This window comes from Chiloscyllium punctatum, chromosome 17 (genome assembly GCF_047496795.1).
Source record: "Chiloscyllium punctatum isolate Juve2018m chromosome 17, sChiPun1.3, whole genome shotgun sequence".
Lineage (NCBI taxonomy): Eukaryota > Metazoa > Chordata > Chondrichthyes > Orectolobiformes > Hemiscylliidae > Chiloscyllium > Chiloscyllium punctatum.
Window position 1 is genome coordinate 47,591,851 of NC_092755.1, and position 15,437 is coordinate 47,607,287.

At 40.7% G+C, this 15,437-nt stretch overlaps 1 protein-coding gene across 1 annotated transcript in view; it reads left to right on the top strand.

Annotated features, from left to right (window-relative positions):
- Positions 1-15,437, top strand: part of sfi1 (SFI1 centrin binding protein) — a 138,869-nt gene that overhangs the window by 5,774 nt on the left and 117,658 nt on the right. Inside the window, exons 3-7 of the mRNA XM_072587076.1 lie at positions 238-309; positions 2,584-2,694; positions 3,641-3,735; positions 12,461-12,578; positions 14,731-14,833. Of these exons, the coding sequence (XP_072443177.1) occupies positions 238-309; positions 2,584-2,694; positions 3,641-3,735; positions 12,461-12,578; positions 14,731-14,833 (499 nt within the window). The remainder of the gene's footprint in view (positions 1-237; positions 310-2,583; positions 2,695-3,640; positions 3,736-12,460; positions 12,579-14,730; positions 14,834-15,437) is intronic.

The following is a 15,437-nucleotide window of genomic DNA, read 5'->3' on the forward strand; positions in this document are numbered from 1 at the left end:
CGATACAGTAGATACATGCCAAATGATTTGAATTTTATGCTCTTTCTGCTCCATTTTGGGGAGTGGGAAGAAATAGCAATCCTTCCGTTGAGCATGAAGCTACAAAATTCATCATTGGTACCTCAACAACTTTTTAAAGTTTATTAGCCGGTGTGTCAAGGTTTGTTACATACTACGCCACCCAGATCATTGACTTAATTTTTCAGCCCAAATGGTAACATTGTTTTCTTATCCCAGGCACCTTGCGAGAAAATTTCTGCATTTGTGGATATGGAAGACATTTGGGAGAATCCTTCCATCCCAAGCAAGGTGAGGAACTATTTACTTTGATGCTTCTATCTCTTTTTAGTTGGGAAACAGGTCCATAATATTAGGTTGCATATAGAAATCCAATCCTGTCGTGATACCATGTAAATTACTGTGTGTCATGATATATGGTAAAAATAGCATAAATGGCAGAGTTCAAAATGGCATTGTGACTGACACTGAAATACTGGTAGTTCTGGGATAGCACGCATTTCCACAGCACAATTTGGCTATAATGTTACTGGCAAATTAGGGAACAATATTTTGGAGAACGCTTACGTCCGTTGGCAATAGTGCAATTCCAGCAGGGATTGTTGTAGGTTGACTCATAGTTTCCTCTACATGGGGGAGACAGAATGCAACCTTGCAGGTTGTTTCAGAGAATATCTGTGGGACACCAGCACCAACCAATCCTCTCGCCCCGTGGCTGAACACTTAACTCCCCCTCCCACTCCACTAAGGGCACGCAGGTCCTGGGCCTCCTCCATCGCCAAACCCTAACCACCCGACGCCTGGAGGAAGAATGCCTCATCTTTGTCCTTGGGACCCTGCAACCATGTGGGATTAATGTGAATTTCACCAGTTTCTTCATTTCCCCTCCATCATCTTATCCCAGTCCCAAGCCTCCAATTCAGCACCGCCCTCTTGACCTGTCCATCAACTTTCCCATCCGTCCGTTCCACCCTCCTCTCCGACCTATCGCTTTATCCACCTATTGCATTCTCAGCTACCTTACCCCCAGCCACACACCCCCTCCCATTTATCTCTCAACCTCTACCCCACAAGCCTCATTCCTGATGAAGGGATTATGCCTGAAACTTCAATTGTCCTGCTGCTCGGATGCTGCCTGACTTGCTGTGCTTTTCCAGCAACGCGCTCTCGACCCACCATTTCCTTCGGAAAGGATTGTCTGTATTTTGACCAGGCTGTATGTTTCCAAGTGAGGATAGAGAGTGACTTGGAGGGGAACTTGCAGGAGGTGGCATTCCCAGATATCTGCTACCCTTGTCTTTCGAGATGGGATGGATATTTATGTGATGAATGAGTGCCTTTGAAGAAAACTGAAGGGAACTTTGAGGTTTTGCAAAGAAATTCAAATCAAGAATTTGAGTCTGTGTGTTGAGACACATTTTCCACAGCCATTAAAGCAAACTGGCTGCTTCCACACTAGCGTTATACTGCTGTGAAACCTGGTGCATGAGGGAGCTATGATAACTGTCCCCTTTATTCCATTCCACCAGCTTCAGAGCGGTTTACCTCGTTTCAGCAGCAACCTTGTAAAACATCAGTTCCTACCAATCTGAGGGATTAAACTTAACCCCTATTTCTGATCTGTTTTGCAGCCAGTTTGCAATCAGTTCTGCTAATTATCCTGATTTCATGTGCTCTGACCTTAGTCATGAGGTTGCAGTAGTTGAACGGCCTTTTTAAAATCCAAATATGACACGTAACATGTACGCTTTATCTTTGTTCATTCTTCAACAAATCAATAAGGCTATTCAAATACTAGCTCTTTTAAAATCTACGTTCACACATTTTCAGATTCTTTCAGTCTCAGTAGTAACACAGTACTCTGATGTTTACATTTTACATAATTATTTTGGCTTGGAAATTGGAAATAACATTTCAAAATTTGGGATGGGGACCAAATTGGGGTTGATTGGGTGGATAGTTAGAGTCAACATTGTAAAAGACTGACTAAATATGCGTTATTAAATTTTACAGTAAGTTGTTAGTGATAATTTGGACAGAAAATATTGAAGAAACTCAGCAGTTGTGGCAGTGCCAGTTGAGAATGAAATAGCGTTAATACTTGGGGTCCAGACCTACTGAGTTCTTCTAGCATTTCATGTGTTTACTTACATTTTCCAGTAACTGCAACATGATGCTTTATTTTAGATGTTAATAATATTAATGTTAATTGCAGAATGTATGTGTAAATGGTCCATGAATTATGTAGCTAATGCATGAGAAGGCGCATTTCATTTAGAGGATTCAGAAACCCTCATAATCTTTGAAACACGAGGGGTAAAAGGTCAATCAGGTATGGGTTTACATACCAATGCAATTTAGCAAAGCTTTAAACTTGCATATAAAACACAGGTTTCCTTTGAGAGAAACAAAGAGGCAAATGATGTGCATGCAAGTTGGAATATAGTTGCAAAAGGCTGTATTGAGGTCACAGATCAATTTTGCTAAGTTTTTGGCATAAACCTGAATTGGCTGTTAATAGATATGAGATGACCTTTTCAAAATGCATGTTGTTCTTTTTGCCAGATCCCATTACTGTCATGCAACTTTGCGAAAAACCTTTCATGAATGGAAGGAGCAGTGGTGGAGTGTGCGAGTAGAATGGAAACTGATGGTTCGTGCAGACTGTCACTACAGGTAGCTTTTTTGTTTCTGCTCCACAGTTCACATGAGCGAAACGTCACCCCCAATATCTCACTAAAATGACAGAAGAATGAAAGTCACATTGCCAGTTCTGTCCTGTTCACATGTGTCTGCACTACCAGAGGGATTTCTAAGTATATTGGGGCGGCACGGTGTTGCAGTCCTCACAGCACCAGGGTTCCAGGTTCAATTCCAGCCTCAGGTGACTGCCTGGGAGTTTGCACATTCTCCCTGTATCTGCGTGGGTTTCCTCTATGTGCACCGGTTTCCTCCCACAGTCCAAAGATATGCAGGTCAGGTGAATTGGCCATGCTAAATTGCCCATAGTGTTAAGTGCATTCGTCAGAGGGAAATGGGTCTGGAGGCGGGGTTACTCTTCGGAGGGTCAATGTGGGCTTGTTGGGCTGAAGGGAATGTTTTAATGCTGTAGGGAATCTAATCTAAATAGCTGTTCTCATGTTGGGCAGTGGTGAGTCATGTGAGCAACTTTGCCCAAGATCAGGGAAGGATGTTTTGAGTGAATCAGAAAATGCTTGGGTGCTTTGTAAAAGCACAGGATTTCTGTTTAAGTTTAATACCCCATAATGAAACCGTTAATTAATCTGTGCTCATGCATGGATATTTTTGCATTGTGGTAGCAAAATACAGATAATGCCTGGAGTTGTCCTGCAAAATGAGTCAGAGTGGGATTTTGATGCAAAGCTGTGTGATAGTGAGAGAACTGGATGTGAAGTGCATCCTCACAGATTTTTGGTCTGTCAGGAAACCTAGAGATTTGGGGAACGGGCGACAAAGTGAAATTGAAGCCCAAGATTATCCATTATTATATTGAACAATGAAGTAGACTCTACACTCCATATGGTTTACTCTTCCTTTTGTTTCGTGCTGTAGAATCTGATTGAAGTTGTTTCTGTAATTTTCACATTCCTGCCCATAACAGATATCACATGTACAATCAGACATGGAGAGCCTGGCACACATACATCCTTCAGCAGCAGATGAAGAAAACAAAACTTGCGAAGGCGATTTCACATGGTATGAGATGAAGATGTTTATGTTGGAGTTGATTAGGAAGTCTTGGTTATCCTTAATTTTCAGATGCTATTTAATAAAGGCTTGTTCTAACTGAACCGAACCAGAATTCCTGTCTACAGGTTGATTAAGCAACTCTTGCAGACCTCTGGCTGTGTCTACTTGGAGTAATTGGTGGCCAATTAAAAAACGATGAGCTGAATAAAGCACCAGTCTATGCTAATAACTGGCTGTTGGGCCATAATTTGCGATCAGAACATCAAGGAAGCTAATGGCACTTGTCGTTACTGAGGCTGAAGTGGTGGTGCAACTTCAGTCCAGAATCATAGCTAAGTGCTGATATCCAAAAATGGTTATCTTGTTTGTGCCACTTTGCCATTAGTCTAACAAAAATGCCATCTTGCTGCCTGTCTTATAATGGAAATATATTAACGTTTGGGAGAAGATTTGTAGCTCGGGTGTTGTTGTTGTGGTTCTGTTCGCCGAGCTGGGAATTTGTGTTGCAAACATTTCGTCCCCTGTCTAGGTGACATCCTCAGTGCTTGGGAGCCTCCTGTGAAGCGCTTCTGTGATGTTTCCTCTGGCACTTATAGTGGCTTGTCCCTGCCTCTTCCGGTTGTCAGTTCCAGCTGTCTGCTGCAGTGGCCGGTATATTGGGTCCAGGCCGATGTGTTTGTTGATAGAATCTGTGGATGAATGCTATGACTCTAAGAATTCCCTGGCTGTTCTCTGTTATAGGACAAGCCAAACAGAGAACAGCCAGGGAATTCCTAGAGGCATAGCACTCATCCACAGATTCTATCAACAAACACATCGACCTGGACCCAATATACCGGCCACTGCAGCGGACAGCTGGAACTGACAACCGGAAGCGGCAGGGACAAGCCACTATAAATGCCAGAGGAAACATCACAGAAGCGCTTCACAGGAGGCTCCCAAGCACTGAGGATGTCACCTAGACAGGGGACAAAACTTTTGCAACACAAATTCCCAGCTCGGCGAATGGAAATATATTAAACTATGAGGATCATGTGTTGGCTTGGAGAGCAGGAAATAAACCCATGACAGAAAGTTAAATCTTGGTCATTTCATTCCAAGCACCCTCCTTAATGGTGTCATAAGTATTAATTAAAGCCAATAAATCTTTCTGGCATGCAGTAGTAACCATTAAAGCATGGAGATGATGAGAACATAACATAAAGGTGGCAGGGAATCTCAATTATGTGCAGTGTATACTTGGTCCCTTGTGGACACTTCAGGATGTCCTTTTTTTTTGTTCACTTATTTAATCTATCAATATTATTTTGCAGACTCTTTGTATTCTCCTCACGACTTGCTTTCTTTCTTGTATTTGTATTGTCGGCAAACTTGCTTACATTACATTTGGCCCTTTGTTTCAAGCAAATTATTGAATCACCAGCACTGATCCCTGTGGCACTCAAGTAGTCACAGATTGCCAATCTGAAAATGACACATTTATCCTAACTCACTGGTTCCTGTTAGTTAGGCAGTGCTCTACCCATGCTACTGTCTCACCCTCAACATCATGAGCTCTTATACTGTGCTGTAATCTTTTATATACCACCTTTCAACTACCTTTTGGAAATCCAAATGCAGTACATTCATTATTGCCTCTTTTTCAACCCTGCTTTGCATCCTCACACAATGCTGATAATATGTGAAACGCAATTTTGCTTTCATAAGATTATGTTTGCTCTGTTGAGTTTTTAAAATTTCTCTAAATATCCTACTATGACATCCTTCAGAATGGTTTCTGTTGTTTTCCCCGAACTCAGACATTAGCTGAACTGGATTATATACTTTCCAGAATGTAGGAAATCTTTGAAGATTATAACTGCAGCTACTGTTTAGACCCTGGGGTGCAGACCAGCAGACCCAGATTTGTATCAGCTTTTAGCTATCCAAATGCTTTTTCTGTACTGAGAGTGATTGTTTTAATTTCCTTCCTCCCTTGATTTTTCACTATTTGTGTTTTCTACTTTTGAAGATGCATGCAAAATATTTATTCCAGGTCTCTGCCTTTCCTTGTTTCCCATTATTAACTCACTACTTCTCACTTCTTAAGGGAGCAGGACTCACTTGAGCAACTTTTCTCTTTATAGGAGCAAATTACTATAGGTGCTGGAAACTGTACAGGAAACGACAGACGCTGCAGATTACAGCGGGTCAGGCAGCATCAATGGAGAGAGAAACAGCTGATGTTTCGAGTCTAGGTGCCTCTTCATCAGAGCTGACATGAAGTATGGAGGGGGCAGCATCTATGCTATAGTTTGTGGAGGGGGAATGGAGTGTAGAGTGGTGGGGGAGAAAGGATATTGACAGGTTAGATTAAGTGATTGGAATGTGAGAATGGCAGAACAATGGTGTGTCTAACTGCCAGACTTGAAAGAACAGATAATCCCACTGGGATGGGAGAGAGAGAGAGAAAACATAGTGATAGAGAATCTAACAAGTAAAGCTAAAAGAAAGCGAAGGAATGGAAGTTGGTTCACAATTTGAAGGTGTTGAACACAATATTGTGCCCAGTTGGAAGATGAGATGTGCTCCTGCAGTTTTCACTGATTCACTGTAGCATGCCGAGGAAAGACAAGTGAGCAGGCGCGCAGGATGCTGTGTTAAAATAACCGCTACGGGAAGGTCGGGGCTGTGCTTGCACACAGACTGGAAATGTTTTGCAAAGCAGTCACCCAGTCTGTGTTTGGTTTCCCACCCGTAAAGTAGGCAACATTGGATGCAGTATCCGAGGAGCAGGAGAATGATGAAGGGCATATGCCCGAAATGTTGATTCTCCTGCTCCTTGAATGCTGTCTGACCAGCTGTGCTTTTCCAGCACCACACTCTTCAATTCCAGCATCTGCAGTCCTCACTTTCCCCTCCATGGGGTGCAGCGAATACAATACACAAAATTGGAGGAGATACAGGTGAAATATTGCTTCACCTGGATAGACTGTTTAGGCCTTTGGATGGTGAGCAGGGAGGTGTTGAGGTGAGGCAGTTACATGGGAAGGTTCTGTGGGAAGAGGGAGGTTGGTGTTAGTGGTCGATGAATTGCCTAGCATGTTCTGGAGGGAATGATCTTTGTGAAATGCAGACGGGGGATTGAGGGAAAGATGTGTTTATCGGTGGCATTCTGCTGAAGTTGTCTGAAATGGCAGAGAATGATTCTTTGATGTGCGAAGGCAGGTGGGATGAAAAATGAGGACAAGGGTTCCCAATCGTGCTGTTGCATGTAATGAGAAGGGGCAAGGGTGGAAGCATGGGTGAAAGGACAGATGTGGTTGAAGGCACTGTCAACCATAGCGGTTGGGAAACCATGGTTATGGAAGGAACAAGCCATGTCTGCAGCACTGTTTTGGAAAGTGGCATCATTTAAACAGATATGACGTAAGCAAAGGAACTGGGGGAATGGGATGGAATCATCTCATCTTCAGACTAGGCACTTTACAGCCTTGTGGGCTCAATATTGAGTTCAACACCTTCAAATTGTGAACCAACTTCCATTCCTTCCCTTTCTTTTAGCTTTATTTGTTATGTTCTCTGTCACACTCACTCCCCACCCCCACTCCAGTGGGACTGTATGTTCTTTCCAGTCTAGCAGTTAGACACCGTTTTTCAACTATTCTCACATTCTGATCGCTTAATTTGAACTGTGAACATCCTTTCTCTCCAGCACTCTACACTCCAACTCCCTTCCCTAATTGTAACATAAATGCTGTCCCCTCCACACTTCCAGTCAGCTCTGATGAAGAGTCATCTAGACTCAAGACGTTAACTTACTACCTCTGCGTTGATGCTGCCCGACCTGCTGTGATTTCCAGCATTGTGGTTTCCTTTTTATATACTTGTATAAGCCTTTATTTATTGTTTTTATATTACTTGTTTGTTTGACTGATTTTAGAAACCAGCAATGGATGAGAAATCTTTTTTTTCCAATCTTCCCAGCAGCCTGTAACCTTCATGGAATTGTCATGTTTTCTTTTGATAGTAACCTTAATTTGTTTTGTTAGCTGCACATGATGCATCTTTTTCATTTAGTCTTCCTTTTCTTGATGAAATATATCTTTGAGTCATACTATTGAATGTATACATTGAATACTATGATATGTATATTTCAAGAGTCTGTGTCTCTGTGGTTTCAGTCCTCTCCTGTCTAAGTCACTGGATGAATTAAGTATGCTTTCTCTTCCTGCACATGGGATTCTTCCTGTTACTGTCTCTGTATCTCCTCAAATATTAGTTACCAAATTTGATGCTGAGCACATGAATGACTTTGGAGCCACATGACAGAGAGCCAGCATGGAATTGATTGATTAGATGCCTCATTCCATGCTGTCACCACTCTATGATTTGGTCTTGAACTGAGAATCTTCCCTTTAAAATAGCGCTTTTCAAATGCACTTTAACTGTCCCATTCAAGGAAAATTATTCTCCATTTATAGCCAATTAAAACAAGCACTATTCAGCTTTGACTGATGAAGAAGGAGCAATCACCACGTGAACAGTGACAAATATTGTAAATAAGCTGTTTTACATTTTGAGGACAAGGTTTGAGATCACCACTGATCTGGAATAATCTGTGATTGCTTAAGTATTAAGTGTTCAATTGTGGTGTACAATAAAAATTATAAAAATTACGCAGCATGCAGAATTTCGAGAGAAGGGAAATTGATTTGTGGTTTCTTTTTTTATAGCAAAGGGTCTCCATGCAAAGTGTATTTTCCCTGTACAGGTTATGGCAGGCCTTCAGTGTTTTTCCAGTTTTTTCAGCTTGCAGTCTTAAAACTGTTTATAAAGTGCTGTGATGACATCTAGTGGGTGTTTTTGATGAGGCACTGATTCTTATATTGAGAACACAGACTACTGACTTACTATTTCTGGAGTCAGTGAATTAGAACTTTAAATTTACAAAGGCAAATCTAGACTTTCTAGCACATTTGCCAGATCTTGGAGCATTCAAAGTAAACCACACTTGGAAGAATAAAAACAATTTCCCTCTTGTTCTTCCTTTATTTCCAACTTTCGGGGTGGGAGGTGGGATGGCATGGTTGCACAGTGGTTATCACTGCTGCCTCTCAGTGCCAGCTTCAATTCCAGTCTTGGGTGATTGTAGAGTTTGCATGTTCTCCCTGTTTCTACTTGCGGTCCCATTGGCTGCTCCAATTTCTACCCAGAGTCCAAAGCTATGCAGGTTAGGTAGATTGGCCATGGTAAATTGCCACAGGATGTAGCATGTGTATCCTGGGTGAATTAGCCATGGTAAATGTGACATTATGGGGATAGGGCTGGGTGGGGTGCTCTTTGGAGTGTCGGTGCAGACTAAATGGACCAATGGCCTCTTTGTGTATTTGCATTTTGAACTTGCAGGTTTTGAAGAAAAGGCTGACAATGAGAAAAATATGTGGAAAGAGGAGATAGTAGATCCTGTTGGATAACTTTCTTAGCAGACTGTTAGGGCCATTTAGCAAAAATTGCAAACAAGCCCCCAGTGCTAGCTTGGCTGGTGTGAGAAGGATCTTTCCTGTCAGATAGTTCATGCATTCTCAGAGTCCCACTCCTCCTCATATTGTGCTCACAGTTGATGGGGTTGTTCACCTCCTTCACAGGAATGTGCCTTTGCAAAGGAGATCTGGAAAGGGATAAGTGTTTTTTATTGAGGTTCGTCCTGTCGTGGTGCTATATATAGGCTCTTACTCAGGACAAACTGAGACAAACAGCAACTGTGGCTGGAGGATTATCAACTCAGTGAAAGACACTCTTTGGTCTGCTTGAAATTTCCTGGTCTTTCAGTGCAAGGACTTGTCCTCAACTGTGTTACAGACAGGCAAATTTCAATGTCCAGGACTATGTTGTTATAACATAAGGCGAGCAAGCAAAACCAAATCAGCCTCCCAATCATAGGATGCACAGCACAGTGAAATTAAAACACTCAATGATCCTCAAAATTGCTGAATTGTTCCTAACCAGATTTCATTAATAATAGGTCATGGGCAGCAAATTCTTAACTTAAACAAAAATTAACAATTTATTGTTGAGAATGTAACTTCAGCATAACACAGAGAAACTACAAGGCAACCTAATTAATGTCTGTAATCTAAGCCCAATGTTCTTTGAATATAAACCCCCATCCACATACTAACAGACAGTTAAGGGATAAAATGAGAAAGAAAATGAAAGAATTGTAATTTTCAGTTTAATAACCATTCAGTGATGAATACCAGCCTTCATGAAATCTTTTGATGAGGGCTAGTATTACAGGAACATATCTTGCTTGTATTCTGAAGTCACTGGTCAGTGCAAAGGGCATCTGCAGATCTCCAGAGACTTTTACTTAAATTTTGGCAAAGCTGCACAATCTTAAACATCTCCAGACAAAACTGTAGATTATGACAAGTCCTTTCCTCTTCCAAGCTCTTCCAAACATCTGATTTAGCTTACTTAATGTGCATTATTTGTAATTTGAATTCCCACTTTTTTCTTCCTTTTGTCCTTTTTTTTTTCTTTTTCTTTATTTGCCTCTCTATATCCAGTTTTTAAAATTAAGTTCAAATGCTCTTTGGAATTCTTTCTCCTTTTCTGCCCCTTGGAATTCCAGTTTTTGTTAGTTTTCAATCTCTTTGGAATTCCATTTCCAATTTTCTCACTTTGAATTGCCTAAACTCCAATTGAATATTCACTGATTCATCCATTATGCTGTTTATACTAGTTGGCTTTCTGGTATTTCCATTAAATCCAACATTAAATTGAAAATGTCTGCCTTTTTAGCTGGCTACAGTAAGTTTCGATTTGGTCTGTTAGTTTAGCTTTAGTGCCAGGAAGTGTCTGACGTTTCCAAACAAATCTTCAACAAATGCTAGTGCTGTCTTCAGTCTATAGACAAGCTTGGTGTCATATAACCCGCTTTTAAACTTACCAAGATCCAATTACAAACCTATGTTGTCTGTTTTCTGAGATCTTAACTCTGAGCTCCCAATGATGTTATAACACAGACATAGCAAGCCAAACCAAGTCAGCCTCCTGATCATGGGATTCCCCATCTAATGAGATTGTTCCTTGGCAGATTTTACAAATAACACATCTTGGATACCAAGTTCATAACTTAAACAAAAATTAACAATTTACTTATTTAAAAGGATAAATGACAAGGCAATCTAATTAATATCTACAATCTAAACTCAATCTTCTTTGGATATAAATCCCCACTTACACACTGGTAGATAGGTAAACACAGTTAGGGGATGAATTAACTAAGAAAATAAAGGAATCATAATTTGTCAGTTTCAACGATGATTAGCAGCCTTTATGAGTCCCTTTGATGATGGAAAATACTACAGGCACATAGGACTGTGTATCTTGCTAAAATTCCAAAGTCACCTATCAATGCAAACATCTTCCACTGTCCTCTCGAGTTATTTATTTCTTACAACTGGAATTCTTTTCTCAGAACTTTCAGCAAGTCAGTAACTCGAGACAACCAAACTGAAAAAACAGCTTCCCAGTCTGGCAGCTTCCAAAGCAAAACTGACTCCTGCCCAAAACCTAGTCAGATGCAGTTCACTCTTTGTTTTCTCTTTTTCAACATTCTCTGTGGCTGCCTGACCAGCACCGGTCATCCCTTGATGAACCAATTCAACATCCAACCAGATGACAGTCCCTAAGCATAACAGCATCTCTGTGTCAAATTGTCTCAGGTGGAGTAATTATCCTGCATTACCTTTCCAGGCCAGTTCCCAACACGAAACATTGGTCTTTTGTTCTCTCCTTTTGTTTTGAAATGAACTGCTGTTCAAAGTTTCATGTTCAATTCTCAACAGCAACTCCGTTCCAAAACTGAGAAAAATGAAAGAAAAGTAGTGATGGTTTCAATGCTGTGCTGTGTGACATGCTAAAACTTAGGGCTGTTGCTGCAGACATGCAATGCGTCAAGTTTGCTGGCTGGGACCTTTCAATTGTAATATAGTGAGGGCCTACAAACTGGTACTGCTTGGTATGTGTGCATTACAAAGAATGCATGTGTGAACTCTGAGGATTCAAAATGTATTAAGGCACTTCAGAATGGAACATGGTGTATTGAGAATAATTCTATATCGATTGCATTTTCTATAATTTTCACTTTGAAATGTTTTGCCTTTGGGCTGCATACTTGATGGCAGATGTATTTTGTTAATATTAGGACTATTGCCATTAAATGAAGTGGAATATGCTGTAATGAAACAAATGGAATTTTTTGTAAATTCTGTAATATTTTGTAATGTTCTTGTTCAGATCGACGAATATGCTATCTTTTCAGGCGAAATGCTTCACCTTTAAGGAATCTTTAAGGGTGAAGTCTCTTCAAGACGAGGTGCACATAGAATAAAATTTTCTCTAACTATAAATGTCCAAAAATGTGCAGGTTAGGTGAATTGGCCATGCTAAGTTGCCCGTAGTATTAGGAGAAGGAGTAAGTGTAGGGAATGGGTCTGGGTGGGTTGCTCTTCAGAGGGTCGGTGTGGACTTGTTGGGCCGAAGGGCCTGTTTCCACATTGTAAGTAATCTAATCTGATCTAATTTAATCTAATCTATAGTCCACCTGCCCATCTGCTGTTGTCTGCTATTACAGGGAATGTATCTCTTCCTAAATGACAAGCAGAGTTTTAGTAGCAGTAGCCTGCAATTATCCTGGTTGAGCTTGAGCTTATTCAGTGATGTTCCTTTTTGTTTCCTTCAGCTGATACACAGATGTTTCGGAAGTTCTGGATCAACTGGACGTTGTACGTAAAGATACGGAAAACCAAACGCATGATGCAGTTTGAGGCTAACGAGTTCCGTGTGAAAGCAACTCTTCAGTAAGTGCAAACCAACAACTTGAATTATTTCAATTAAAGTTTACATCTGCGAACTTTTGAATGCCAGGAATGACGTCAGAAGAATTTGCTTTGACTAATCAGTGGCGGCACCAATGCAGGCAAGCCAGATATACCAAAGATCAAATGCATTTATGTACATGTATAGGTCACATACCATCGGTGTCTGGATTCATAAATTTACACAAGAATGAAATCCAAATTATTATTCTCATAGCACTTTTACACTTTGCATAAGGCTCTCTATGTGCTGTTTCAGCATCATAATTTAAATTTTGTTCATATTTCTGTCCACTTAACAAAAGTTAGTTTTTCCGTTTTGTATTTGTGCCATTTTAGTCCCAGCTTTGGTTTTGATATGGACATTATTTTTCACTTCTGGCTGCATGCCTAATTTTGTCATGTCCTTAATTACAAGTTGCATTTCTCTAGCAAACAGAATATAGTTATACAAACCAGAGTGTTCCACACAGCATAGTGAGACACAAAAAGATTTTCGTAAGGTAGTAACATCAGTTTGGCCCAAAGTAACAGGTTTTAAAGAGCCTCCTAAAGAAGAGAAGTGTGAAGAGGTTTAGGAAGGTTGATATGAGAACTTAAGACCTGGACAGCAGTTAGAACAGTGATGGATTGTTGGATGTTGCAAGTGGTGCAGAGTTTGAGGAATGCAGAGTTATCAGAGGGTTGTTGGATTGGAGAAAGTTCTTTTCATTTTCTTTCATGGGATGTGGGTTAGCATTTGTTGACCATTCCTAATTGTCCTCAGAAGCACTTGAGAATCAACTGAATTAATGTGTGGAGTCAATACATGTAGGCCAAGCCTGGTAAGGCTAGCAGAATTTCTTCTCTAAAAGATATTAGTCAACCATATGGGCTTTTAAAACAATTTGTGGTAGTTTTCTGGACACCATTAATGAGAGGAGCTTTCAATTCCAGATTTAATTAATTCACTTAAAACATGGCCAACTGCCTAAATGGCATTTGCCTTAGCCTCTAGATTGCTAAACAAGTGACATAACTACCATGTTACCCTCTCTCCCAAAATTAGAGATCAACAGGATGAGGGGACACAGTGGTTAGTACTGCTTGCATCAAAGCATCAGGGAGTCAGGTTTGATTCCAGCCTTGGGTGAATGCAGACTGTCTGTGGAGGTCACACGTTTTCCCTGTGTCTGCATGGGTTTCTGTCAGGTGCTCAAGTATCCTCCCACAGTCCAGTAATGTGCCAGTTAGGTTGCTTGGCCATGCTAAATTGTCCCATGGTGGATTAGCCATGGTAAATACAGGGTTACAGGGATGGGGGAGGTGGAGGATGTCTCTGCATGGGGCGCTGTTCAGAGGGTTAGTGGAGACTCAATGGGCTAAATGACCTCTATTTGCATTGTAGGGATTCTGATTCCATGTTCTGGGCGGAGCAAAACTGAACAGCCAGTGTAGGTCAGTGTAATTCAGGATATGGGGAATGTGAAAGATTTAAGTAATTGGAGTAAGGAGCAACTGTTTTCAATTGATGGAGGATGGAATACAAGAGGGCACAAATTTAAGTTAATTGGCTGAAAAACTTAATGTGAGATGAGGGAAAACAAATGGTTTGATTTGGAACGCACTGCGTGAAATGGATGCATCCTGAAGTGGATTCACTTGGAAGTTACAAAAGGTAATTGGGTACGTACTTGAAAAGGAAAATTTAAAAATATGCAGAAAGCCGTGGAAAGTGGAATTAACTGGATTACTCTTTAATAAAGATGGTGCAGTCTCATTGGATCTCCTTTCGTATTGTATTGGTCTATAATTTGTGCTGTTCAGGAAAGCTTTTCATATCATTGAACTTGGAAGTAACAAAAGCATGGATGATGGTTTCTGATCTTCATGTCAACTCTATGTTTGATACTTGGTCCTGGGCTCACTATTGCATTATTGAATCTCTTGTCAGTCACCATTCAGGTTATATCTGAGGCGACTTCTAAATAGTTGAAGTACTTGATTGGTGTAGACTTATTACTTTGATGGACCTCTTCAATTTCAAACCGATCCTATTATGCATCCTTCTCAATATTTGATGTCAGTCCAGTCCGTGTTGGTCAGATATTAAAGGATAAGCTTTGTCATATTAACCAGTACTGTTTCTTCTCAGGGCTGCGTGGTTCATTTGGACCAAACAATTGGAAAGAAAGGAAAGAAATCGCAGAATGGATGGCCTGGCAATGCAGCATTGGGCCAAAACCTTGCAGCATAGGGTAGGTATGAGTGTATATTCTTCATGTGTCACCATGATTTGCACACTAAAGAATTTGGAAAGTTTTTCCTGTCGATCTCAGCTTTGTTTGAGATACATGCTATATACATCTGGTAATTTCTACACATGTTTGTAATGTTGAAAATCTTGAAGTTCTTAAAATTGTGTAGAACTTGCAGAATATTCTTTGTCCACTTGTAGTCATTGTTTTCCCTTGCTATCAATTCTTGAAATACAGCTCTAAGGTCATTAGCCAGTGGTCATACTGCGTAAGTCTTGAGAGTGAATGTCAACATGACAGCCATGGAGGACATTTTGGCTGATTCTATCCCCTTCACTGACACTGCAAGAGGTAAACTTGTCTGAATAATATCCCCCCTGCAGTTGGCTGCTGTTGAGGAGACTGACAGCAACCCACATGGAATTCACATTGAGAGAATTTCTTGCCCTGCATCATATAGTGCAGTTTGTTTGCTAAGCAATCAGGGTGAGCTGTTCCTTTTCTTCAAAATAAAATCCTTTTTGGTGCAATACCAATGCATTACTGTGGGATAAGAACACACAGGACTTTAAATAAACAAAATGGCTGCCCAGTGAATTTCATT